General features: G+C 37.6%; 1 protein-coding gene across 1 annotated transcript in view; it reads left to right on the forward strand.

Moving 5' to 3' along the window:
* Positions 1 to 27284, forward strand: part of CUNH10orf67 (chromosome unknown C10orf67 homolog) — a 102276-nt gene that overhangs the window by 66564 nt on the left and 8428 nt on the right. Inside the window, exons 12-15 of the mRNA XM_037037220.1 lie at positions 7018 to 7080; positions 7781 to 7860; positions 7935 to 8000; positions 24605 to 24692. Coding sequence (XP_036893115.1) covers positions 7018 to 7080; positions 7781 to 7860; positions 7935 to 8000; positions 24605 to 24692 — 297 coding nt within the window. The remainder of the gene's footprint in view (positions 1 to 7017; positions 7081 to 7780; positions 7861 to 7934; positions 8001 to 24604; positions 24693 to 27284) is intronic.

Here is a 27284-nt window from a genome sequence, read left to right on the forward strand (position 1 = left end):
AAATTCATTAATTCTATATTTAGATAGATGTTTTGTTTTGACTATTTGCCTGTGCAATGATTAGTGCTTGATTATATAAAACCTTATGTTTTAGTCTCAATGTTCTTACTTCTCAAGTCTCTTCTCTCCAAATTACAAAAATATGAGGCTGGTTCTCATTCCTTCATGTGTTTTTTTCACTCCTTTCTCCCACCACCCACCACACACTGACACATTACTGGTGTTCAAAGAGTCGTTTGCTTAGGAGGCCAAAAAATGTTAATATAAAAATCAAGATTAGTGAAGTTTTAGGGACAGAACATCACCATTCTTCAGGATGAGTTAGAAAGATTGGTTTGAAAGTAATAGAGTTGATGGTTTAAAAGAGAAAGAGGCAAGGGGGCATTAAGGCCAGAAAGAAGAGTCAAAGTTTCAGAAGAATTATGTTTGTGGAAATTAGAAGAAATGAAAGAATATAATGGCTCCCTCGTTGACAAGAAAAAAAGAAGAAAGAAGACGTGACAAGGACTATGATGCTTTACTGTAGTTAATAAACATAATGGCACTTCTTCTGTTATGACAAAGCTTGGCTGTTGATTCCTAATTTAGAAGATTATATACTTTTTAGATGTCATTTTTAAAAACATTTTCAGTGCTTAAAATAAGGAGCAAATTTAAGAACCATAACTTTTATAAAGAAATATTATTTCTTAATTTTATGAATTTTCAGTTTTATATATCTAAATTCATAAGAAAATGAGAAATATTTGTAAGAAATTATTTCTAACTAGAACTTTTGATTATTTTTACCATTGTTAATTTATATTTTCCTACCTAAGAAGCTATCTACTTTGATGTTAATATTGCCATTTATTTTCACCTCTAGCTATTGTTTAGCAGTCTAATATTTGCACCTGTCAATGAAGTAACCACATAAAAACCAGCATGTGTATTCCAGAGAAAATGGAATGTCAGCAGCTGATAAAACAAAATGACAATTTAATGTAGACAGAGTGAAGATTCAACAACCCATGCTATAGCTAAGTTGAAATTTCAACTCAAACTGGAGAGCAAACACTTCAGTCTACTATAGTACTTTTTTTTTACTGAAAAAAAGCTATCTTTGTCATTGTCAGGGTATTGTCTTTTGAAAGATTGAATAATTATTTGCTTTACAGAAAATATGCTTTAGTACAGTCTTATCTCTATTACAGTTGATCATTTTATGAGAGTTAGAAAAAGGGAAGCTTGAAAATTGGAACTAATTTTTACCGTATATGAATTTAAACACATCTTTTAAAAAATAAAGTTTCAGTTACTGATAAGACTTTGGATGTGGTGAAATAAATAAATATAAATGTCTTTCCACAGGGACACTTATTTTGTTTTACCAGTTTGCTTTTCTAACTTTCTATGTATTTTCTTTTTTAATTTGGGTTACTTTTTTTTCTGTTAACATCTGTGTAAATGCCCTCCAAATCTTGTGGCTTTTACCTCAATGATTCCCTAGGTCCATGTTAACCAAATGGCAGTGAACTCACTCTGAACTACTTGTGCCCTGGGCAGGGAGACATTTCAGGTGGATCAAGCTTTTTGAGGACAAATAGGTACAAGGATCCCAATAAGTTCATGCCTTCAGTCACCTTGGTGAACCCACTTTTTTAAAGCCAAAGAAGGCTAATGATAACAAAAGACTTTTGATTGTTTTTGTTAAATTGGTGTTGTTTTGCCTTAAGCTTTCGCTTTGGCTAGTTTCCTGTATTTTGAGCCTTGGAAAGACTGATCCATGGTGCTGGTGGTGGTAGGTGATAGCTTCTTCTAGGAAGTTTGAGATACAGTGTAAACAACTAAGGGCACAATTTTTTAGATAGATCTGGAACCACCAAAGGGCTCTTCATTACTGTGGGCACTGATGGAGTAGGAGTTAGAGTTTAGAGAACTAAGAATGATGTTTTAGGGCTCATGTCCAAGCTAAGTTAGGCTGGAGGATTCTCCTATCAGCCAGGGATAAATTAGAACAGAACATCAGCCATGCCTAGGCATAGCCTTCTATCCCTGACCTTATGCTTTCTATTTGTATAACTTTTGTGAATGGCCTTATTCAAGTCTTCAGCTGATGACTCCAAATTCTATCTGTAGAATGGACCCCACTTCCAAATTCCAGGCCCTTGTCCCAATTACCTATTAATATTGTTGTGTGATGGTGCCATGGGTACCTGAAACTCATGGTCTGAAACTGCATTTACTGAATTCTTCCAAAGGAAGGGAAGGGAAGGGAAGGGAAGGGAAGGGAAGGGAAGGGAAGGGAAGGGAAGGGAAGGGAAGGGAAGGGAAGGGAAGGGAAGGGAAGGGAAGGGAAGGAGGGAGGAAGGACAAACTTGCATACAAAATTGTCCCTATGTCTATTAGTTTTTCTTATCATAGTGAATGGTACCATTCTCCATCTAGTTGCTTGAATAAGAAATTATAAGTGGGTCTATTGCCATTCAAAAAAGTGCCCTAAATTCTACCTCTTTCATAATTCCTCTCAAATGTATCTTCTCTACTTTAGCCCTGTTTTATTTTCTGTTGTATCTTCAATGCTTAGAACATTTCTTGATACATAGCAGAAATTTGGCAAATATTTAGCAAGTGAAAGAACAGCAACAACAAAAAAACAAAGTCATTGGCCCTGTAGGAAACAATTAACTTAGGAAACAGACACAGACTTTAAGAGATATTTTTAAAATAAGCATATTTTGGAAAACATTAAGAAAAACTTTTGTCCAGTAAGCAAGCTGCTATGAAAAAGAAACAATCTGAGGGAAAAATAATTTTTTGGAAATAACAAATTAAAAAATAGCAATGAACATGTTGAAAAATAAAATTGACACAGCTGAAGATCTAAGTAGTAATATGAAAGACAAAGAAAAAATGTCTCTTAGGAGTAGTGCATAAAAACAGACAGAAATTATGAGAAAAGTTAAAAGATATAAAGCAATGTGTTCAAAAGGAAAAAATGTTTAAATTCTAATTCTTATATCCAGCTAAAGTCTTAACTGAGTATACAAAAAATATGCATGATAATGTGGACACAATAAAAGGAGAAACTAGGTAACTCAAAAATGAGGAAAGCTAGAAAAAAATTAAAAGTTGAAATATTAAAAAAAACACTTGAGAGTTCTTTCAGTGGCAAACTTTAGTAAAGGGTCTGCATGTTCTTCTATATGGATAGTTGTATTATTTGGTCCTGTAGTAAATAATATTTACGTAAATGCATTGTTAATGTTATTTACTGGATTTCGGTTTTTAGAATCAATGTGTGGATAATGCATGGAGGACCTATTTATAGTTAGAGAACAATGATATAGATATTGACAATGTAAAAATAACATTCCTTCTAAAAACTTGGAAGTTGGTTGAGGGAAGATTTTGGAAAACATACAAGACTAAGTAAATTTCCCGTTTTTCACTCTGACCAGTGTGGTTGGGCATTGCCCCACAAAGCAAAAGGTTACCAGTTTGATTCCTGGTCAGGGCACATGCTTGAGCTGCAGGTTCAGTCCTTGGTTCAGTCATGTTAGAGAGGCAAATGATCACCTTTTCTCTCTCACATCAATGGTCCTCTTCCTCTCTTTCTTCATTCCTTGTCCTGTCTTTAAAAATAAATACATAAAGCCTTTTTAAAAAATTTCCATTTTTCATGGCAAAAATTAACATATCAAGTAGAGTAGTTTACATATATTGAAATTATAATAAAGGCAACAACATCTGTGAATAAAAAATCAGTCATGTGAGGGGTCAGAGAGTGTGGAAAATAATGTGAATGCTCTAAAATGTTAACATTTATTTGTGGGGAGCCCAAATCAATAATAATTATTGTTTTTTAAGTATATTTTATTGATTATGCTATTACAGTTTTCCCAAAATTTTCTCCCCTTTTTCTCCTCTCCACCCTGCACCCCACTGCTCCATCCCCCTAGCTCCCCCCCCCCTTGATTCATGTCCATGGGTTGTACATATAAGTTCTTTGACTTCTTTTTCCTGTACTATTCTTAAAATCCCCCTGACTATTTCATACCTACCAATTGTGCTTCTGATTCCCTGTACCTTTTCACTCCATTCTCCCCACTTCCCCTACCCACTGATAACCCTCCATGTGATCTTCACTTCTGTTATTCTGTTTCTCTTCTAGTTGTTCACTTAGTTTTTGTTTTTTTAGGTTCAGTTGTTGATAGTTATGAGTTTGTTGTCATTTTATTGTTCATATTTATGATCTTCTATTTCTTAGATAAAGCCCTTTAACACTTCATATGATAGGGGCTTGGTGGTGATGAACTCCTTTAACTTGACTTTATCTGAGAAGCACTTTATCTGCCCTTCCATTCTAAATGACAGCTTTGCTGGGTAGAGTAATCTTGATTAGAGGTCCTTGCCTTTTATGACTTTGAATACTCTCCAGCCCCTTCTTTCTTGCAAGGTTTCTTTCACAAAAGCAGTTGATAGTCTTATGGGCTCTCCTTTGTAGGTAAATCTCTTTTTCCTCCTTGCTTCTTTTAGGATTCTCTCTTTCTCTTTAATCTTAGGTTATTTAATGATGAAGTGCCTTGGAGTGTTCCTCCTTGGACCCAACTTCTTTGGGACTCTCTGGACTTCCTGGGCTTCCTGGAAGTCTATTTCCTTTACCACATTGGGGAAGTTTTCCTTCATTATTTGTTCAAATAAGTTTTCAATATCTTGCTGTTCTTCTCCTTCTGGCACCCCTATAATTCAGGTATCGGAACATTTCAGGTAGTCCCAGAGATTCCTCAGCCTCTGTTTATTTTTTTGGATTCTTGTTTTTTCATTCTGTTCTGGATGGATGTTTATCTCTTCCTTTTGTTCCAAATCGTTGCTTTGAGTCCTGGTTTCCTTCTTGTCACTGTCGGTTCCCTGAATAGTTTGCTTTATGTTATTTTGGGTATCTTTCATTTGTTATTTCATTTTTTGACCAAGCTCAATCAGTTCTGTGAGCATTTTGATTACCAGAGCTCTAAATTTTTCATCAGATAGGTTGAGGATCTCCTCCTCACTTAGCTCTTTCTGAGGCTTTGCTCTGTTCTTTCTTTTTGGCCGTATTTCTTTGGGTCATATTTCTTTCTCTGTTCTTTCATTTGGGTCATATTTCTTTGCCTTGGCACACCGGTCTGGTTGTTCTGGTTGACTGTTTCTTTATTTCCTTCATTGTTGGAGCTTCATGCAGTTTGACTTTGCATTTCTAGTTGTTTATTGATTTTAGATTGGTTGTTATCCTCCTTTTGGTTGTGTGAGGAAGCAAAGGATTTCTACCTATGCCTCTATCTTGGCCAGAACCTAGTTTAATCTACACTCTATACTTTTCTGTTTGTAGTTTATTTTTAAAATAAGTGCCTACATTATCTATCATTTAAAAATCTAAGGTAATTTGAATGAAGAAGTCAATAGGTTAGTGTATAGAAATAAACAGTAATGTATGTGGAATGTCTGACACAGAGTAGGCACTGAATTAATTTTAGTTTTTATGGATGTTATTACAAAATGTGTTAATATGTGGTAGCTGATGTCGGGTGGGTTCTCTCTGCCCCTTTGGATATAAGCAAAATTGGGCCAAGCCAATTTTGTGCTTTGCAGTAGCCTACAGTGTGTCCCACAGTTTCTGCAGATACCACAGCATCTTCTGGTGGTTGTCACTGCAAATGAGCTCTCTCTTCCACTGACCTAAGTCAGTTTCGGAGTCTCACTGTACTCTACTTGCCATCTCACTTCACATTTTGTTTAACCAGATGCTGAATTCAATCCAGTTCTGGGATTTCTACTAAAAACACCCACTCTCATGACACCTTTGCATTTGTATGTTTAAGGAGATTGAAGAAGGTTAATAGACAGGAACAGTTTATATCACCAAGATGCCATTTCAAATTGAATATTGGACATCACCCTGGCCACTGGTCAGCTGTGGCTTGACTACATACTAGATGGCTAGCATCTCTAACCATCTAGTCTTGTCTCACCATTTTCTCATCCATCTCTCTCCCCAGCCCACACTTCTGATTGTCTGGGGGAGCTTGAGATTCCTTTCTTTTATTTTATTCTGCCAGACTCTCTGACTCTTATTCTCAGACCCTCCTTGGCAAACCCCACCCCATGAAGAAGAGCAACAAATCAAGGGTTTTGGAGTCACATAATCCACTAGAAAAGGTAGTGGTGGCAATAAGGGACATTTTTTCTGTCTGTTGTTTAGGAATATAGCAATAGCTAACCAAACAAATGTTTGTATTCAGTATATTTTCTCACTGCTACCTACTCTCCTCCTCATCAGAAAGGTATAGTAGCAAAAATTCACTTTGAATATCATTTAAAATAAAAGATTTTTTAAAGCTTCTGTCTTCACAGATAACAACTACCCATTTCAGTTTTTAAAAGTATAATGGTAATGTTTAACCAAAAGTAATACATTTTAAAAAACAGTAGTGGGAAAGTTGGTTTTAATGGCCCATAATTGTCCAATTGAAAATGCAATATATAGCCCTTGCTGGTGTAGCTCAGTGGATTGAGTGCGGGCCTGCGAACCAGACGATCGTGGTTCGATTCCCAGTCAGGGCACATGCCTGGGTTGCAGGCCAGTTCCCAGCAGGGGACGCATGAGAGGCAACCGTACATTGATGTTTCTCTTCCTCTCTCCTTCCCTTCCCCTCTAAAGATAAATAAATAAAATCTTAAAAAAACATTAAAAAAAAGAAAATGCAATATATAAACACTGAGCTTTATAAATTGGGTAAGGCAGAGAAGAGCCCTGTGGGGCTATGGTTGGCATATTTTGAGTCTCAGCTGCCTTTCTTTGACTTACAGAGAAACCACATCTTTATGCATTAATTTGAAATGTTATACAGGTGGGGCAAAAGTAGATTTACAGTGGTCCATATGGAAAATAATAGAATAATTAATAAATAATAACAAAAATAAACTTTGTGTTTTATGTACTCACAACTGTAAACCTAATTTTGTCACACCTGGATTTACCTTGGTTTATTTCTTTGCCAGGTTAGACCTGAAACAGTTTTTGAGACACATGAAGAAAAGATGGTGAAAACAGAAGAGGTTAAGGTATAATAACAACTAATATGACCATTATTAGTTACCTAATTATTGTTCATATTGATGCTGGCTATTCCTAGAAAGTAACAATGATTTTGATGGAGAATTAGTCATAAATAGACAGAGGACATGATTGCTTCTATAGTATGATCTGGGGTACGTCCCTGCCATGCTCAAAGAAATCTCTCTCATTCTTGAAATGCCTACAGTTCCCCTGTTAGAGATTCATTCCTTTTGCAAAAACATTTTCCCTTGTAAAATGTAAATAATAGTGAAAAATAATAAGAAGCTCTAATGTGATTGAGTTGGTCAGATCTTTTCCTGAGGACAGTTTTGATAGAAAGAGAAAATAGACGAGCAACTGCTGCCTATGATAATGAGCTGGAGAGGTTGCTATAAATAAGGGAAAGCAAAATTTAGAAAAATGGGTACCTGGTAGGGAGAGGGGTGATAGAGATAAATTTGCTTGCTTTATAATTCTGTGTAGAGCTGGCTGTCTTTAAGTGAATCATTTACAGGCAGTGGAGATGTGGGATTTTAAATTTTTCTAATTCATAGGAATTTGCAAGTAAATGTAACTCATTGTTCCCTTAAGTTATTTTTGATAGTTAGAATGTGCATGCTATGTATTATAATAGCTGTTCAGGTTCATGGAGAAATAGTGTGTATTGTTATGTAATTAACTTTGTGATGTATTTTCTATTGAAAGGCTGAAGAAAAACGTGGTTTGGAGAAGCAAATAGAAATATTAAAGGCTAGTTTAGAGAATGAGAAAAAAAAGGCAGAAAGGTACTGAAAATAATGATTCATAACTGTTCATTTGTACCTAATACAAAATTTAACCATCTATAAATTTATTATAGGTGTAAAAGGGAGTCAGAACGGATAAGCAAAATCTGGGAAAGGAAATTCTTTACTCTCAGGAACAGGTATAGTGTGTGATATATACAAATTCCAGATATAAAAATGACTAATCATCTTTTAAGGAAATAAGGAGGGATTTTTCTGTACATAGTAATTAATATAAAATGAATCATACCATTTTAAGAAGAAACACAAAATAATTGGCCTAAAATAGAAGAGTAGTCAAGGTCACTTCAAAGAAAAATTAAAACTGTTTTATTCCTAATCTCAATGTTTCAACTTTTAAAGTCTCAACAGGATGGACAGTGCCCAGTGATATCTGCTTTAGTCAGACCTACATGATCATCTTCCTTCACAGGGCTGTTAAAATGTTTTTATGCTCAATTGCACATAATCATATTTAATTGGTCTATATTTTCTTTGTAAAATTGCTTGATATACTAGATCCTCTTCCCTTTTTTAGACAAAACCACACCAACTCTTTAATTCTCAGATCTAATTTTCGTTGCAGTTATTTTAATTTATTTTCCCTATGTCATCTTTGTCTTTTTCAAAGATGGAGAAAGTAAAAAAATGGATAAAGTGACACTGTAAAATTCTGAAAAGCTTGACAGCAATGCCAAGTAGAAAAAAATGCAAGGTTAGGTGTGAGATCCACCAGTTGGTGAACACCCCACGAACCTTGGAGGATACCCAGGGGTTCTGGTAAGGTCGGTTTTGAACACTTCCTGCTTCACTCTGTCCCCAGGAAGTTCTTTTGACCACATACAATGGGGTTCACCAACCTATCACGAGGACTCCGGCATAGGCCTGGGGCCGGCTCATGCATGGCTGATGTCAGGGTTCCTCTCCCAACATGAGATGAAAACTATAGCCCTGAGGGAGACTTTGGGCTCACTTTTATTCTTTGTCCAGCCCCCTTGCTCTTAGACTATTCTAGACTACAACATATAACAAGCAGGGAAATTACTATCACCAAAATTTATCTCTAAGTCCATAATTTTTGGTGGTTCTAAGGCCAAAAAAAAAAAAAAAAGAGAGAGAGAGAGAAAGAGAAAGAAAAGCATGCTTTTTTATTTCTCATCCTAACATGTTACACTAAAACTCAATATTCTATTATTTTGGTTCCTGCCATAATTTCCTGTAGATTCTCTTTTTTATCACATATTGATAATTTCTTTGCAAGATTTTTTTCTCAGTCAAGCATCAAGACAGGATAGATTCAATGCTCATCTGATGTCTCAGGTCACACTTTAGGCTCACACCTAACTTTATGGGGTGAAAATGCCCTACATTTGCACTGTGTTTCATAAGCATACACTATTTGTCTGTATAAAATTATATACATTGCTGTATATATTGCAGGATCTCATCCTTGTGGTAAAATGTTCTTTCCACTTCTGCTTGTGTTTCACTCCAGTGCTGATAACTACTCTGTGATCTGGAAAAAATGTGCATATTAATAGCTTCCCTGACCCCTCACAGAGTTATTATAAGGATAGCATATACATACAGATGAAACAAGAGATTAAGGTGATGAAACAAAGAGACTAAGAACAAAGAAGAGCTTAAATACGCACTTAATTTTATTTTCTTGCATGTGGACTTTGAGCTATCTCTGAAACTGAGTAGAATGTCTTTCCCTTATTGATTTCTGTAGGATTTACTTTCATCCTTAAGATTTACCTTGTATCTGTCCCTGTGGGATTCATCCTATACTCAGTGAACATTTACAACAAGAATGTCTTACTTTTACTTCAAACTGATTTTTCTGTTAACCAAGATGTTGATAATTATATTCATGATTTTGGTCTCTGCAGATTTTATCCTGGTATCTAAATATTTAGGACACCAGGAAGTATTAGACACTTTCTCTATGTTTTCTTTTTTTAAAGTTTTTTGTATTTTTTCCATTAGAATTTAGTCCCCTCATTCCCTCTTCTCCACTCCAGTCATCACACTGTTGTCCATGTCTATGAGTCCTTCCTCCTTTTTGCTTAATTTCTCCACCCCTTAACTTCCCCCTTTCATTTAGTTGACTAAAAGAGCATAATGTCAGTATATAATGCATTAAGTCTCTCTGGCTTGGTTGCATCACCAAGTGTTAATTCAAGGTGATACACCCAAAACATAGAGAGTGTATAATCCAGAGTGCTATGTCATGGTGTGGTATGGACATTAATTTTAAAGTTGCAAACTTGTGTGTGCTAAAATGATTATTTCACTTTACAGTTATAGGTCATATATCAGGAGCAATCATTTTGTTTAATAAAAGAAAAACTTCACCTTAGCCAGTCAAGGTAACAGTTTAATTCCATGATTTCTCAGCCATTTCATGACTTATAGTCAGTACCAGTCCAAGTCAGAGCTTCTTCTCAAAGCTTTTTTTTCCCTGCTGAGTTGTCATTATTTCCAGAAAGACTGAACTTAAGCAGTGATGACAAGGGCAGAACTTAGTCTTCCCTCTTATCATGGCATGCTTCGTTCAGCTGCTGAAGTCACCATTGCCTTTTCTCTCAGCATAAATGGTGCACAGTTGTGGCACATTACCCCAGGAATAGCTCACTAACTTTGCTGATGCTACAGTAGTGCAGCCACTCCCACCTTAATTGCAGGATTTTGTCTGGAGGCACCCTTCTGGGCCAGGATGCAAAATCAATATAAAACAATCAGTTACATTTCTATACACTAACCATGAACTCTCAGAAACACAAATTTAAAAACAATCTCATTTACAATTGCATCAAAAGAGAATAAAATATTCTTTTTTTAGGAATAAATGTACCAAAAAAGTGAAAGATCTGTACAATGAAAATTATAAGACATTGATGAATGAAAATAAAAAAGACACAAATAAATGCAAAAATCCTCTGTGCTCATAGATTGGAAGAATTAATATTCTTAAAATGTCCATGCTACCCAAAGCCATCTAGAGATTTAATGCAATCTCTATCATAATTTTAATGGAATTTTTCAAAGAAACAGAAAAAACAATTTTAAAATTTGTATAGAACCACAAAAGACTGTAAATAGCAGTCTTGAAACAAAAACAGTCTTGAAAAAGAACAAAGCTGGAGGCATCATGCTTCCTGATTTTAAACTATAGTATAAAGCTATAGTAACTAAAACAATAGGGTATCAGCATAGAAGGTATTGGCATAAAAACAGACACATAATGAAAAAAGGACAGAGAACCCAGAAACAAACTCACACATAAGGTCTATTCATTTATGCAAAGGAGCCAAAAATACTTAGTGGGGAATTATTCCCTCTCAGACCCCTCCCCCCACATACAGCACTATAATGCAGCCACGTGGGTTACCCCACCCAGGTGAAAACCTAAGGCTCTGCTCATTATTATGTAACAGGCACACTAAGACAAAAAAAATATGGCCCAAATGAAAGTACACATCAAAGCTCCAGAAAAAATGCAACTAAGCGATTAACCCTATCTAATGCAGAATTCAAAACACTACTAATCTAGACACAGAAATGGTTGAGTATGGTCACAAAATAGAGGAAAAGTGAAGGGTATGAAAAGTGAAATAAAGAAAATGTACAGGGAACCAACAGTGTAGAGAAAGAAACCAGGAATCAAATCAATGGTTTGGAGCAAAAGGAAGAAATAAACATTCAACCAGAAGAGAATGAAGAAACAAGAATTCAAAAAAAATGTGGAGAGTCCTGGCTGGTGTAGCTCAGTGGATTGAGCACGGGCCTGTGAACCAGACAATCACGGTTTGATTCCCAGTCAGGGCACATTCCTGGGTTGCAGGCCAGTTCCCGGCAGGGGCCAGTTCCCAGCAGGGGATGCACAAGAAGCAACCATACATTGATGTTTCTCTTCTTCTCTCCTTCCCTTCCCCTCTAAAGATAAATGAATAAAATATTTTTTAAAAAATGTGGAGAGGCTTAGGAATCTCCAAGACAACTTTAAACATTCCAACATTTAAATCATAGGGGTGCCAGAAGGAGAAGAGGAAGAGAAAAATTGAAAAGTTATTTGAACAAATAATGCGGAAGAATTTCCCCAGTCTCACAAAGGAAATAGACTTCCAGGAAGTCCAGGAAGCTCAGAGAGTCTCAAGGAAGTTGGACCCAAGGAAGCACACAGCAAGACACATCATAATTACATTACCCAGGATTAAAGATAGAAAGAGAATCTTAAAAGCAGCAAGAGAAAAGGAGAGTTATCTACAAAGGGGTTCCCATAGGACTATCAGCTGATTTCTCAAAAGAAACCTTCCAGGCAAGAAGGAACTGGAAATAAGTATTCCAAATCATGAAAGGCTACATCCAAGATTACTCTATGGAGAATCCAAAGAACTTATATGTGTGACCCATGGACATGAACTAAAGGGGGAAATGATGGTGGGAGGGGAGGTACAGGGCATAGGGGAATAAAGGCAAGAAAAAATGGGACAACTGTAATAGCATAATCAATTAAAAAATACTTGGACTTCTGGCCAAGATGGAGGCATAGGTAGACAAACTGTTTCTCCCTGCACAACCAAAAGAAGGACAACAACAATAATTTAAAAACAAAAAACAACCAGAACTGTCAGAAAATCAAACTGTATGGAAGTCTGACAACCAAGGAGTTAAAGAAGATACATTCATCCAGACCAGTAGGAGGGGTGAAGACAGGCAACTGGGCAGAGAGGACTCATGGCACGGCAGCAGCTGGCAGACCCAGTAAGGCGGTGGATTGTGGAGCAGGGTGTTCAAGGAAGGCTGCAGCTGGCCAGCTAGGCAGCAGTGGGAGGGGCAGTGAGGCAGTGGATTGCATACTGGGTGGCCCCACATTTGTGCACAGATAAACCGGAAAGAACACCTGGGGAGTGAGACAAACCATACAACCCAAGGCCCCAGCACAGGGAAATAAAGCTGTTCAAACCACTGATTGAAAACACCTGTGGGGATTGAGGCGGTAGCAGAAGAAACTCCCAGTCTCACAGGGGAGTTTATTGGAGAGACCTACAGGGTCGCAGAACATACAGAAGCCCACCCACATGGAAATCAGCACCAGAAGGACAGAATTTGCTTGTGCAAAGCGGGGGAAGTGACTGAAGTCCAGGCAAGAGTGGATCAAGCGCTATTGTTCCTCCTGAATCTCCTCCCCCACATACAGTGTCAGAACACAGCAACATGGGTTACCCCACCCAGGAGGAATACCTAAGGCTCCTCCCCACCCTACCTAACAGGTGCATCAAGACAAAAAAAAAATGGCCCAAACTAAAGAACAGATCAAAGCAACAGAACAAATGCAACTAAGCAACAAAGAGATACCCAACCTATCAGATACACAGTTCAAAGCACTGGGGATCAGGATGCTCACAGAATTCGCTGAATTTGGTCACAAATTACATAAAAAATAAAGGCTATGCTAAGTGAAATAAAAGNGGCCCAGTTTGCTTGGGGGAAGCAGCAGAAGGAACTAAAATCCAGCAGAGTGGAGCAAGCGCCATTGTTCCCTCTCTGACCCCGACCCCACATACAGCATCACAACCTAGCAACTAGGTTGACCCGCCTGGGCAAACACCCATGGCTCCAACCCTCACTATGTAATGGGCACATCAAGACAAAAAAAATGGCCCAAACTAAAGAACAGATCAAAGCAACAGAACAAATACAACTAAGCAACCTATCAGATGCTCAGTTCAAAGCACTAGGGATCATGATGCTCACAGAACTGATTGGTTTTGGTCACAAATTGATGAAACTAATGAAAAATGAAGGCTATGCTAAATAAAATAAAAGAAAACGTACAAGGAACCAATAGTGGTGGGAAGGAAACTGGGACTCAAATCAATGGAAGAAAGGAAGAAAGAAGAAAGAAGGAAGAAAGAGACAACCAAACAAAAAAGAATGAAGAAACAAGAATTCAAAGAAATGAGAAGAGGCTTAGGAACCTCCAGGACATCTTTAATGTTCCAACATCTGAATTATAGGGGTTCCAGAAGGACAAGAGAAAGAGCAAAAAACTGGAAAAGGTATTTGAAGAAATAATGAGGGGGAACTTTCCTCCCCAATCTGGCAAAGGAAATAGACTTCCAGAAAGTCCAAAAGCTCAGAGAGTCCCAAACAACTTGGACCCAAGGAAGCACACCGAGGCACATTATAATCACGTTACACTAGATGAAAGGTAAGGAGAGAATCTTAAAAGCAGCAAGAGAAAAGGAGACAGTTACCTACAAAGGAGGGACCAGAAGACTGTCAGCTGATTTCTCAAAGGAAATCTTGCAGGCAAGAAGGGGCTGGAAAGTATTCCAAGTCATGAAAGGCAAGGACCTACATCCAAGATTGCTCTATCCAGCAAAACTTTCATTTAGAATGGAAGGGCAGATAAAGTGTTTCTCAGATAAGATCAAGTTAAAGGAGTTCATCATCACCAAACCCTTATTATATGAAATGTGATTTATCTAAGAAAAAGATAAAAACATGTATTGTAAAATGACAGCAATCTCACAATTATTAACAACCACACCTAAAACAAAAACAAAAGCAAACTAAGCAAACAACTAGAACAGGAACAGAACCACAGAAACGAAGATTACCTGGAGGGTTATCAGTTGGGGAGTGGGAGGAAGAGAGAGGGGGAAAAAGTACAGAGAATAAGTAGCATAAATGGTAGGTAGAAAATAGACAGGGGAAAGGCAAGAATAGTATGGGAAATGTAGAAGCTAAAGAACTTATAAATATGACCCATGGGCATGAACTAAAGGGGGGGAATGTGGGTGGGAGAGGGTCTGCAAGGTGGAAGGGTGTGAAGGGGGAAAATGGGACAACTGTAATAGCATAATCAATAAAATATAGTAAAAAATATCTAAGGCAAATCTTAAGAATCAACTTGAATTTCAAAATTATAACAAGTGAAAAGTGGTATGTTATGATTGTTAATGTATATTATATAAGTGTTTAAAGCACACAAAATACTCTTTATTATTTACCTTTACTCAGATATAAATTTACAGTTAATAAAGGTTAAAAAGGTGAAAGAAAGAATAAATAATAGGTTTATTATGTTGGCCTTTAGGAAAGAAGGAAGAGACATAGTATTGGAGTAAAAGTACAAAGAGAATTTAAGTGTATTAGAAGTTTTTACAAATTTGATTTAAAAAACTACATTTTTGACCTATGAAAACTACTTGTAGGCATCTATCTTACAGAAATAATAGCAATAATATATTAAGAAAGCAAGACTATTCAATGCAGCATAGTTTAAATGGAAAAAATTAATTAGCCTTATATACATGGATAAATTATAATCCACACATATAAGAGGACCAAGTGGCTATTAAAATGAATGAGGTGTATCCAAATATGTTGATGAGGACTGCTGTCCAAAACAGAGTGTTAAATACAAAGGAAAAATTGCATACTAATGTGTACATGATTCTAACTTTTGTAAAATATGTATTATATAATGTTACAATGGACATGGGATTGCAGACATGTCATCAATATCCTGTTTTCATATCCTTTGTGTATATTCCTAAAAGTGGAATTGCTAGATCATATGGTAGTTCTATTCCTAATTTTTTGAAGAACCTCCATACTGTTTTTAACAGTGGATGAACCAGTTTACATTCCCATCAACAGTAAACAAGTATTCCCTTTTCTCCACATCCTCACAATTATTTGTTTCTTTTTATTGACAGGTGATACCCATCTAACAGGCATGAAGTGATACGTCATTGTGATTTTGGTTTGCATTTTCCTTATGGTTACTGATGTTGAGCATTTTTTTTGTATCCCTCTTGACCATCTGTATGTCTTCTTTGGAAAAATATTTATTCAGTTCCTCTGTCCATTTTAAAAAATTATTTTATTGTTGTTCAATTACAGTTGTGTGCATTTTCCCCCACTACTGGACCCCAGCCAAGCCCATCTCCCTCCTTTGCTTCCAATCTCTCCCTTGGTTTTGTCCATGTGTAGAGTTGTTCCTGAAAGCCCTTCCCTCCATTATCACCTCCAGCCTTCCCTCTGGTTACTGTCAGATTGTTCTTAATTTCAATGTCTTTGGTTATATTTTGCTGGCTTTTTTCTTTTGTTGATTATGTTCCAGTTAAAGGTTAGATCATATGGTATTTGTCCCTCACCACCTGGTTTACTTCACTTAGCATAATGCTCTCCAGTTCCATCTGTGCTATTGCAAAGCATATGAGCTCCTTCTTTCTCTCTGTGTAGTATTCCATTGTGTAAATGTACCATGGTTTTTTGATCCACTTATTTACTGATGAGCACCTACGTTGGTTTCAGCACTGGCTATGGTAAATTGTGCTGCTAGGAACATGAGGGTGCACAGGTTCTTTTGGATTGGTGTTTCAGGGTTCTTAGGATATAATCCCAGCAGTGGAATTTCTGGGTCAAAAGGCAGTTCCATTTTCAGTTTTCTGAGGAAATTCCATACTCTTTTCCACGGTGGCTGCACCAGTCTGCAATCCCACCAACAGTGCACTAGAGTTCCCTTTTCTCCACCTCCAACACTTGTTTGTTGATTTGTTTATGATGGACATTATGACTGGTGTGAGGTGGTATCTCATTGTGGTTTTAATTTGCTTCTCCTTGATGGCTAGTGATGCTGAGCATCTTTTCATATGTCTCTGGGTCCTCTGTATGTCCCCCTTGGAGAAGTGTCTGTTCAAGGCTTTTGCCCATTTTTTAATTGTTTCTTTTTTGTATTCCTGGAGTGGAGTCACGTGAGTTCCTTATATATTTTAGAGATGAAACCCTTGTCCAAGGTATCATTGGCAAATATGTCTTCCCACAGAGTTGGTTCTCTTTTCATTTTTTAGAATTATTTTTTATTCACTATGCTACTACAGTTTTCTCATTTCCCCCCCTTCATCCCCCCTCCACCCTTCCCTCCCAACCCTCCAGCATTCCCCCCACTTAGTTCATGTCTGTGGGTTGTACATATAAGTACTCTGAGTCCTCTGTTTCCTGTAACATTTCTATCTCTCCCTGTCTATTTTATGCCTACTAATTATGCTTCTTCTTCCCTGTATCTTTTCCCCACTTATACTCTCTTCCCCTTCCCCACTGAAATCCCTCCATGTGATGTCCATTTCTCTGGTTCTGTTCCTAGTTGTTTGCTTAGTTTTTGTTTTCATTGTTTGTCTTTTCTTTTAGGTTCATTTGTTGATAGTTGAGAGTTTATTGTTGTTTTACTGTTCACATTTTTTATCTCCTTTTTCTTAGATAAGTCCCTTTAACATTTCATATAATAAGGGCTTGGTGATGATGAACTCCTTTAACTTGACCTTATCTGGGAAGCACTTTATCTCCCTTCTATTCTAAATGAAAGCCTTTCTGGATAGAGTAATCTTGGATGTAGGTCCTTGCCTTTCATGACTTGGAATACTTCTTTCCAGCCCCTTTTTGCCTGCAAGGTTTCTTGTGAGAAATAAGCTGATAGCCTTATGAGCACTCCTTTGTGGGTAACTCTCTCCTTTCCCCTTATTTTTTTTAAAGATTTTATTTATTTATCTTTAGAGGGGAAGGGAAGGGGAGAGGGAGAGAAACAACAATGTATGGTTGCCTTTCGTGTGTCCCCTGCTGGGAATTGGCCTGCAGGGAACTGGCCTGCAACCCAGGCATGTGCCCTGACTGAGAATCGAACCGCGATCGTCTGAGTCGCAGGCCCGCGCTCACCCCTTATTTCTTTTAGGATTCTCTCTTTCTCTTTAATCTTGAGTTATTTAATGATGATGTGCCTTGGTGTGTTCCTCCTTGGGTCCAACTTCTTTGGGACTCTCTGGACTCCCTGGGCTTTCTGGAAGTCTATTTCCTTCACCACATTGGGGAAGTTTTCCTTCATTATTTGTTCAAATAAGTTTTCATTTTCTTTCTGTTGTTCTTCTCTTTCTGGCACCCCTATAATTCAGATATTGGAACATTTCAGGTTGTTGCAGAGATTCCTAGGCCTCTGTTTATTTTTTTGGATTCTTGTTTTTTTCATTCTGTTCTGGATGGATGTTTATTTCTTCCTTTTGTTCCAAAATCGTTGCTTTGAGTCCTGGCTTCCTTTGTGTCACTGTCGGTTCCCTGAATATTTTGCTTTATTTCAATTTGAGTATCTTTCATTTTTCGACCAAGCTCAATCAGTTCTGTGAGCATTTTATTTACCAGGGCTTAAATTCTCCATCAGATAGGTTAGGGATCTCCTCCTCACTTAGTTCTCTTTCTGAGGCTTTGCTCTGTTCTTTCATTTGGGCCATATTTCTTTTTCTTGGCACAGCTGATAGGTACTAAGGGGGGAGGGCCTTAGGTATTCGCTTGGGCAGGGCAACCCTCCTTGCTGCACTGTGGTGGTGCTTGTAGGGGACGGGCCAGAGAAGGAACAGGGCAGTTCGCCTGCTCCTCTCTCGCGGACTTTTCAATAGTCTCTTATGTGAGACTGGTGGAAACTCCCACCATGGCAACAGCAGCCATAGCCTACAGTCAGTTTTGAGTCTGTTTTCCTCTTAAGTCAGGCCTCCCACACAGCCCTCTGAGCTTGGCAGCTAATCCTGCCCCCACAGTCTGCCAGGTTGCCATGGTTTTTCTAAGTCAGCCCACGTGGTCTGCCGCCTTACCAGTCTGGTTGTTCTGGTTAATTTTTTCTTTAATTCTTTGGTTGTTGAAGTTCCATGCAGTTTGATTTTCTGACAATTTTGGTTGTTTATTGATTTTTAGACTGCTTTGTATCATCCTTTTGGTTGTGAGATGAAGGGAAGAGTTTCTATCTATGCCTCCATCTTGGTCACAGCTCCTTCTTTTCATTTTAGTGCTGTTTTCTTTTGTTGCTTTTGCTTTGGGTTCAAATCCGAAAACTCATTGCCTAGACAAATGTCAAGTTTACTCTCTGAGTTTTCTTCTAGAAATTTTATACTTTCAGATTTTAAATTTAAGACCTAATCCGTTTTTATTGACTCTTGTATATGGTGTAAGATGGGGTTTAAGTTTCATTCTTTTGGGTGTGGCTGCCCAATTTTTCCAATACCATTCATTGAGGAGGCTGTCATTTCCCCACTGAGTATTTTTATTTTGAAATATTTTATTGATTATACTATTACAGTTGTCCCATTTTCCTCCCTTCACTCCCCTCCATCCTGCACACACCCTCCCACCCACATCCCGCACCGCCTTTAGTTCATGTCCATGGGTCATACTTACAAGTTCTTTGGCTTCTACATTTCCTATACTATTGTTACCCTTCCCCTGTCCATTTTCCACCTACTTATTTTCTGTATCTTTTCCCCATCTCTCCTTCCACCACTTCCCTGCTGCTAATTCTCCATGTGATCTCCATTTCTGTGGTTCTGTTCCTATTCTAGTTGTTTGCTTAGTTTGCTTTTGTTTTTGTTTTAGGTGTGGTTGTTAATAATTGTGAGATTGCTGTCATTTTACAATACATGTTTTTATCTTTTTCTTAGATAAATCACATTTCATATAATAAGGGTTTGGTGATGATGAACTCCTTTAACTTGATCTTATCTGAGAAACACTTTATCTGCCCTTCCATTCTAAATGAAAGTTTTGCTGGATAGAGCAATCTTGGACGTAGGTCCTTGCCTTTCATGACTTGGAATACTTTCCAGCCCCTTCTTGCCTGCAAGATTTCTTTTGAGAAATCAGCTGACAGTCTTCTGGTCACTCCTTTGTAGGTAACTGTCTCCTTTTCTCTTGCTGCTTTTAAGATTCTCTCCTTACCTTTCATCTAGTGTAACGTGATTATAATGTGCCTTGGTGTGCTTCCTTGGGTCCAAGTTGTTTGGGACTCTCTGAGCTTTTGGACTTCCTGGAAGTCTATTTCCTTTGCCAGATTGGGGAGGAAAGTTCCCCCTCATTATTTCTTCAAATAACTTTTCCAATTTTTTGCTCTTTCTCTTGTCCTTCTGGAACCCCTATAATTCAGATGTTGGAACATTAAAAGATGTCCTGGAGGTTCCTAAGCCTCTTCTCATTTCTTTGAATTCTTGTTTCTTCATTCTTTTTTGTTTGGTTGTCTCTTTCTTCCTTCTGGTCCATTCCATTGATTTGAGTCCCAGTTTCCTTCCCATCACTATTGGTTCCCTGTACGTTTTCTTTTATTTTATTTAGCATAGCCTTCATTTTTTCATTAGTTTCATTAATTTGTGACCAAAATCAACCAGTTCTGTGAGCATCATGATCCCTAGTGCTTTGAACTGAGCATCTGATAGGTTGCTTAGTTGTATTTGTTCTGTTGCTTTGATCTGTTGGGGCCATTGGGGCCATTTTTTTTTGTCTTGATGTGCCCATTACATAGTGAGGGTTGGAGCCATGGGTGTTTGCCCAGGCGGGTCAACCTAGTTGCTAGGTTGTGATGCTGTATGTGGGGTTGGGGTCAGAGAGGGAACAATGGCGCTTGCTCCACTCTGCTGGATTTTAGTTCCTTCTGCTGCTTCCCCCAAGCAAACTGGGCCTGTCTGGTGCTGATTTCTGTGTGGATGTGTTTGTGTACATTCTAGAATCCTGTGGGTCTCTCCAATTAACTCTTCTGTGAGCCTGGGCGTCTCTCCCAGGATCTCAACCCCCACGGGTGTTTTCAGGCTTTATTTCCCTCTGCTGGAGTTCTGGGTTGTACTGTCTGTCTTGCTCCCCAGTTTTGCCTGGCTTGTTTGAGCATGAATGTGGGACCACCGAGTCTTCCAGCTGCCTCGCTGGTGGCAAGGATGCCTGCTGCCACCCCGCACCTGGGGTCCACCCGCTGTCATCTTGTGTGCCCAGGGTCTGCCAGCCACCACATTCTTTTGCCACGACCACTCTCCACCCAGCTGCCCAACTGCGCCCCTCCTACAGCTCTGAATGAATGTGTCTATTTTAACTCCTTGATTGTCAGACTTCCATACAGTTCAATTTTCTGTCAGTGATGATTGTTTTTTTTTTGTTTCTAAATTTTTGTTGTCCTTGTTTTGTTGTTCTTGTTTTGTGTTTACCTATGCCTTCATCTTAGCCAGCAGATTTGCCTTACATATTTTAAGTGCTGTATAATATTATAGATTACAAATATTATACATGACTTACAGGTTATTTATTCTTCCCTTATTGGAGGATATTTAGATTGTTTCCAATATTTCACTAACACAAAAATGCTGCAATAGACATTCTTGTTTTTATCTCTTCTTGTACAAAAATTGGTTTACAAATATGCATCTCCAGGAGGAATTTTTAGTCATAGCACCATTCTGTCAGAATCTACTAGGTTATGCTGCAGTAACAAACAACCTTAACATCTTAGTGGCTTCAAATAACAATAGTTTATTTCACTCATTCTACATTTCATATGGCGCTGTTCATTGTTATCTTCACTATAGAGCCCAGGTTGATACAGCATTTTCTACTTAAAATATTTTCTTAGCAGAGGCAAAAGAGACAGAGCAAACCATGTACCAGCAGGGATTAAAGTTTCTGCCCAGAAATGACAGAAACCACTTTCTGTTAGCATTTATTAACAAAATGTGACACATGGGTTTAATTTCAAGGTGATGGTAATATATTGTCCTTTCATGGGGAGGAAAATGACAGGGAAGGGTTCACCAAATGTGAGCAAACAGTAATCTGATCATTGACTTTGGATGTACACATCTTTGCCCTGATTAGGTAAACCAGTCAGGATTTAGTCAGGAAATACATGAACAAAAAAATGTGTATCAAGAAGTATTAGACAAGACTTCCAGTACAGATGAAGGTTTAGTTTCCATCTTGGCTCACCTCCTCTCAGAAGCACAGCAAAAATTACAACTGAACTACAAAACAGCTATCACCTAGAATCATCAGAAAATCAAACATCATGGAAATCCAATAACCAAGGAATTAAAGAAGTCACATTCATCCAGATGGGTAGGAAGGGTAGAAAGGGGGAGACACAGAGACATGGAACAGGTAGTCCCACACCCACATGTAGTGGATAAAAATAGAGAGGGATAACTCAGAAGCAAGGGATCCCAGCCCCACACAAGACTACCCTGCCCAGGGATCCAGTGCAAGGAAGATAAGCCCCCTTACTTCTGCCTGTAAAAATCAGTGGGGTTTGTGACAGCAGAAGATACTGAGGGATTCTCATCCATCTCTTTTTAAAGGACCAAAACAAACTTAGGACTTGTGCAGACTCATTCCCTCTGGACTCCAGCACCAGGGCAGCAGCTGGAGCAGCACCAGTGGCATATGGGGAGAAACTGAAGTGTCTGGCATCAGAGTGAGTTCCAGAAAATAGCTTCCTCCCAGACAAAACTCCAGAGGCCAGGTAGTTGTCATTGTCCCTTTTCTGAGCCCTCCCCCAAACAGAGCCACAGACCAGTGACACCATACCTCAGACTCCATCAACCTGATTAACACAGGTTGCCCCACGTTGGCAATTACCTAAGGTTCTACCCCATCCAACTAACAGGTGCATTTTTCTACAATAGGCCATCCTACTAAGACAGGGAGTCAAAGCAGCTCTACCTAATGCACAGAAACAAACACAGGGAGGCTGCTGAAATAAGGAGACAAAGAAATATGGCCCAAATGAAAGAAAAGAACAAAACTGTAGAAAAAAATGAAACAAAATGGAGATAAGCAGTATATCAGAAGCAGAGTTCAAATCGCTGGTTGTTAGGATGCTCCAGGAACTCATTGTGTACTTCAACATTATAAAAAAGACCCAGGCAGAAATGAAGATTATGCTAAGTGCAATAAAGAAAAACTGACAGGAATCAACAGTGGAGTGGATAGAATCAAGAATCAAGTCAATGATTTGAAACATGGAAAAAAAAAACATTCAATCAGAACAACAAAAAGAAAAAAGAATCCAAAAAATGAGGATAGAGTGAGGAGCATCTGGGACAACTTCAAATGTGTCAACATTTGAATCATAGGGGTGCCAGAAAGAGAAGGTAAAGTTTGAGAAACTGAAAACTTATTTGAAAAAATAATGAAAGAAAACTTTCCTATTTTCGTGAAGGAAACAGACATACAAGCCTAGGAAGCACAGATATTCCCGAACAAGATGAACCCAAAGAGGACCACACCAACACACATCATAATTAAAATGCCAAAGATTAAAGATAAAGAGAGAATCTTAAAAGCAGCAAGAGAAAAACAGACAATTACCTACAAAGGAGTTCCCATAAGACAGCTGATTTCTCAAAAGAAACTTTGCAGGCTAAAAGGGATTGGCAGAAAATATTCAAAGTCATGAAAAGCAGGGACCTACAGCCAAGATTGCTCTACCCAGCAAAGCTATTGGTTGGAACTAAAGGGCAGATAAAGGGCTTCACAGACAAGAAAAACTAAAGAAGTTCATATCACCAAACAATTACTATATGAAATGTTGAAGGGACTTAGTTAAGAAAAAGAAGATCAAACAATGAACAATAAAATGGCAATAAATACATACGTATCAACTGAATTTTTTTAAAAAACTAAGCAAACAAAAATAGACAGAATCACGTATATGGAGAACATTCTGACAGTTTCCGATGAGAGGGATTTATGGGTGAATGAGCAAAGAGGTAAGGGGATGAAGAAGTACAAATAGGTAGAATAGCCATGGGGATGTACAGTATAGGAAATAGACTAGCCAAAGAACCTGTGCATGACATGAACTAAGAGGGGGTGTTGCCGGAGGGAATGGGGGGTGCTTGGTGGAGGGGGACAAGGGGGAAAACTGAGACAAATTTAATAGCATAATCAATAAAATATATTTTAAAAAAGAAATATTAACTAATAAAAGGTGGTTAACTACTAAAGGAAGTAAAGAGAACTTCAGGACTAGAGGAGTAACATAATGTATGAAGCAGCTTCTACCTCTAGGGCTGAAGAAAAGTTATTCTCCCCAAAAGGCGGAGATTTAGACCTCTGGCAGGTATACCTGTGGCCCATGAAAGGTAAAAAAGTTCACTGAGGCACTGTCACACAGCCTGGTGAGCAGGAAATTATCAGCTTTTTGGTTTTAGTCACACTTGTAGCTATGTAGTGCTACATTATTATGGTTTTGATCTACAAAACATACATCTAATCTCTTCTTAGAGCTTCCTGTGTGATTGAATGCTGTAATTCTTTTGTTTCTTCCTACTTTCTAGACAAAGGTTGTGCAGCATACTCTTGGCTTTCTCTGCAGAACATGCTTTCCTGAGAGTGAATTCCCTAGTTTTAGCATTATTTGCAATATAGATAGATTTGAGAATTTCCCAAATTTTTCATATATCTGTTGTGCTTTGATATATTGTAATCATTGTTTTTGTTGCTTAATTTCCCCTATCTTAAAGTTAATTGGAACCCATTAAAATTTAATAGTATACTTTTGACATAATCTTTGATTACTCCCTTAACAATAGAATGTCCCAGGCTTATCTCATACATTTATTGCTTTAGTTCTAGAAACAGCCATTTCTGAAAGATATCCTGGTTCATTTCATGGAGAAATGTCTTTAAACCACAGTCTCAGCCCTCAGGGTGCTCACTGATACCATGTTGCCATTGTTCCTGTGCCTTTCAGGGCTGAAAAATATGTAATTTTGAAAATAAAAGAAGAAACAAGTTTATATTCATATTTTAAAGTGTTTAATTGTTTTTTTCTCTTACGCTGAAAATTCTAGTTCTTAACCATATGAGCATCATACTAATTTGCTCTATCCTATGATTTCTATACATTCAAATTTTACTATTGCTTTTATTTCAGCTTTCATGCCCTTAAGAATGAGATGTTTACCAGGCACACATTGTTTCGTCAGTTTGCAGTGCTCGCTGATACATCCTTCAATTATGTTGTAAGTACAAATGGTACTTAGGTGCTGTTTCTTTGATATTTGCACATGTCTGTCTTTATTTAACATTTATTGAACTCCTGCCCTCACAGGCTCTGGAGATAGTATATAACAGTCACTCTGGTGGATAGTGAGAGCATGAGACGAGTGCCAGGACCCAAATAGCTCAATCTGGTGTGAGATATAGATGCATACACAAATTGTTACAATGTTATGTGGTTGAGCTACAGTAGAGGCATGTGAAAATTTCAGAGGAGGGATTACTCATTCTAGCTGGGAAGAAATTATCAGTCTGACCATTTGTGAGCATGGGTGGAATGTTAGGAAATATCAAAGCTCAAGAAGCCAGTCATTTCCAAAGGGTAAAAAGAGATTAAAGAATCTATCCCTGGGGATAGCTTTGGGTAGTATGGACATTTTGATGATGTTACTACTTCCAATCCATGAACACGGTATATGCTTCCATTTATTTGTGTCTTCCTTAATTTCCTTCTTCAGTGTTGTATATTTTTGAGTACAGGTTTCTTACCTCCTTGGTTAGGATTATCCCCATGTATGTTATTTTTCTTGTTGCTATAGCAAATGGGATTTTTTCCCTCATTTCTGTTTCTGATATTTCATTGTCAGGGTACAAAAATGCCTTTGATTTCTGAATATGGATTTTGTATCCCACTGTTTTGCCAAATTCCCTTACTAGCTTGAGCAGTTTTGGGGTGGAATTTGTAGGGTTGTTTATGTACACTATCATATCGCCTGCAAACAATGACAGTTTTACATCCTCCTTTCCAATTTGGATGTCTTTTATTTCTTTTTCTTATCTGTTGCTGTGGCTAGGACTTCCAATACTATGTTGAATACAAGTGATGAAAGTGGACATCCTTGTCTTGCTCCTGATCTTACTGGGAAAGCTTTTAGTTTTTGTTGAGTATTATATTGGTTGTAGGTTTTTCATATATTGCCTTTATTATGTCGAGGTGTGCTCCCTCTACTTACACTTTGCTGAGTGTTTTTATCATAAATGAGTGTTGTACCTTATCAAATGCTTTTTCCACATCTATTGATATAATCATGTAATTTTTGTTCTTTCTTTTGTTTAAGTGATGTATTGCATTTATTAATTGTGAATATTATGCAATTCTTGCATCCCTGGGATGAATCCCACTTGATCATGGTTGCCAGCACTTTGTTGAGGATTTTAGCATTTGTGTCCGTCAGTGATATTGGCCTATAGTTTTCTTTCTTTGTTGTGTCTTTGTCTGGTTTGGGATTGGGATGATGCTGGCCTCATAAAAAAAGTTTGGTAGTATTCCCTCTTCTTGGATTTTTTGGAATAGTCTGAGATGTATAGGTGTTAGCTCTTCCTTAAATGTTTTGTAAAATTCTCCTGTGAAACCATCCATTCCAGGGCTTTTGTGTGTCAAGAGTTTTTTGGGGTTTTTTTATTACTGCTTCAATTTTACCAGCTATTATTGGTCTATTTAGGCTTTCTGCTGCTTGGTTCAGGTTTGGAAGATTATATTTTTCTAGAAATTTGTATATTTTACCCTGATTTTTAATTTCTGGATGTATAATTGTTCATAGTAGTTTCTTATGATCCTTTGTATTTCTGTGGTTTCAGTTGTAATTTCTCCTCTTTCATTTCTGATTTTATTTATTTGGGTCCTCTCTCTCATTTTTTCTTGATGAATCTGGTTAAAGGCCTGTTGATTTTGTATATCTTTTCAAAGAACCAGTTCCTGGATTTCTTGATCATTTGAATTGTTCTTTTAGTCTCTATGTTATTTAATTCTGCTCTTATCTTGATTATTTCCTTCTTTCTGTTTGCTCCGGGCTTTCTTTGTTGTTGTTCCTCCAATTCTTGTAGCTGTAGGATTAGGCTGTTTATTTGAAATGTTTCTATTTTTTTTAGGTAGGCCTGCATTTCTATGAACTTCCCTCTCAAGACTGCCTTTGCTGTGTCCCATAGGTTTTAGAATGTTGTGTGTTCATTTTCACTTGTTTCCAGAAACTTTTTTATTTCTTCCTTGATATCATTATTAACCCATTCATTGTTTAATAGCAGGCTATTTGGTTTCTGTGAGTTTGAATATTTTTGTATATTTTTCTTTAGGTTGGTTTCTAGTTTCAAGCCCTTGTCGTCTGAGAAAATGCTTGGTATGATTTCAGTTTTTCTGAATTTGTTGAGGCTTGCTTTACTCTATCATGTAGTCTGTCTTTGAAAATGTTCCATATGCATTTGAAAAGGATGTGTATTTTTCTTCCTTGGGATGAAAGTTTTTATATATGGCAGTTAAGTCCATTTGATCTGATGCATCATTCAGTTTCATAATATCCTTGTTGACATTCTGTTTAGATGATCTATCCATTGTTGTCAGTGGGATGTTAAAATCCCCTACTATAATTGTATTGCTGTCTATACCTTTCTTGAAGTCCTCCAAGAATTTTCTTCTATATTTGGGTGCTTCTATGTTGGGTGCATATAAGTTCACAATATTTATGTCTTCTTGATGGATTCTTCCTTTGAGAATTATGAAGTGTCCTTCTGTTTCTTTTTTTATGGCTTTTGTTTTGAAGTCTATTGTGTCAGATATAAAT

The sequence above is a fragment of the Sturnira hondurensis genome, unplaced genomic scaffold (assembly GCF_014824575.4).
Source record: "Sturnira hondurensis isolate 20B ecotype Veracruz unplaced genomic scaffold, ASM1482457v3 Scaffold0022910, whole genome shotgun sequence".
Classification (NCBI taxonomy): Eukaryota; Metazoa; Chordata; class Mammalia; order Chiroptera; family Phyllostomidae; genus Sturnira; species Sturnira hondurensis.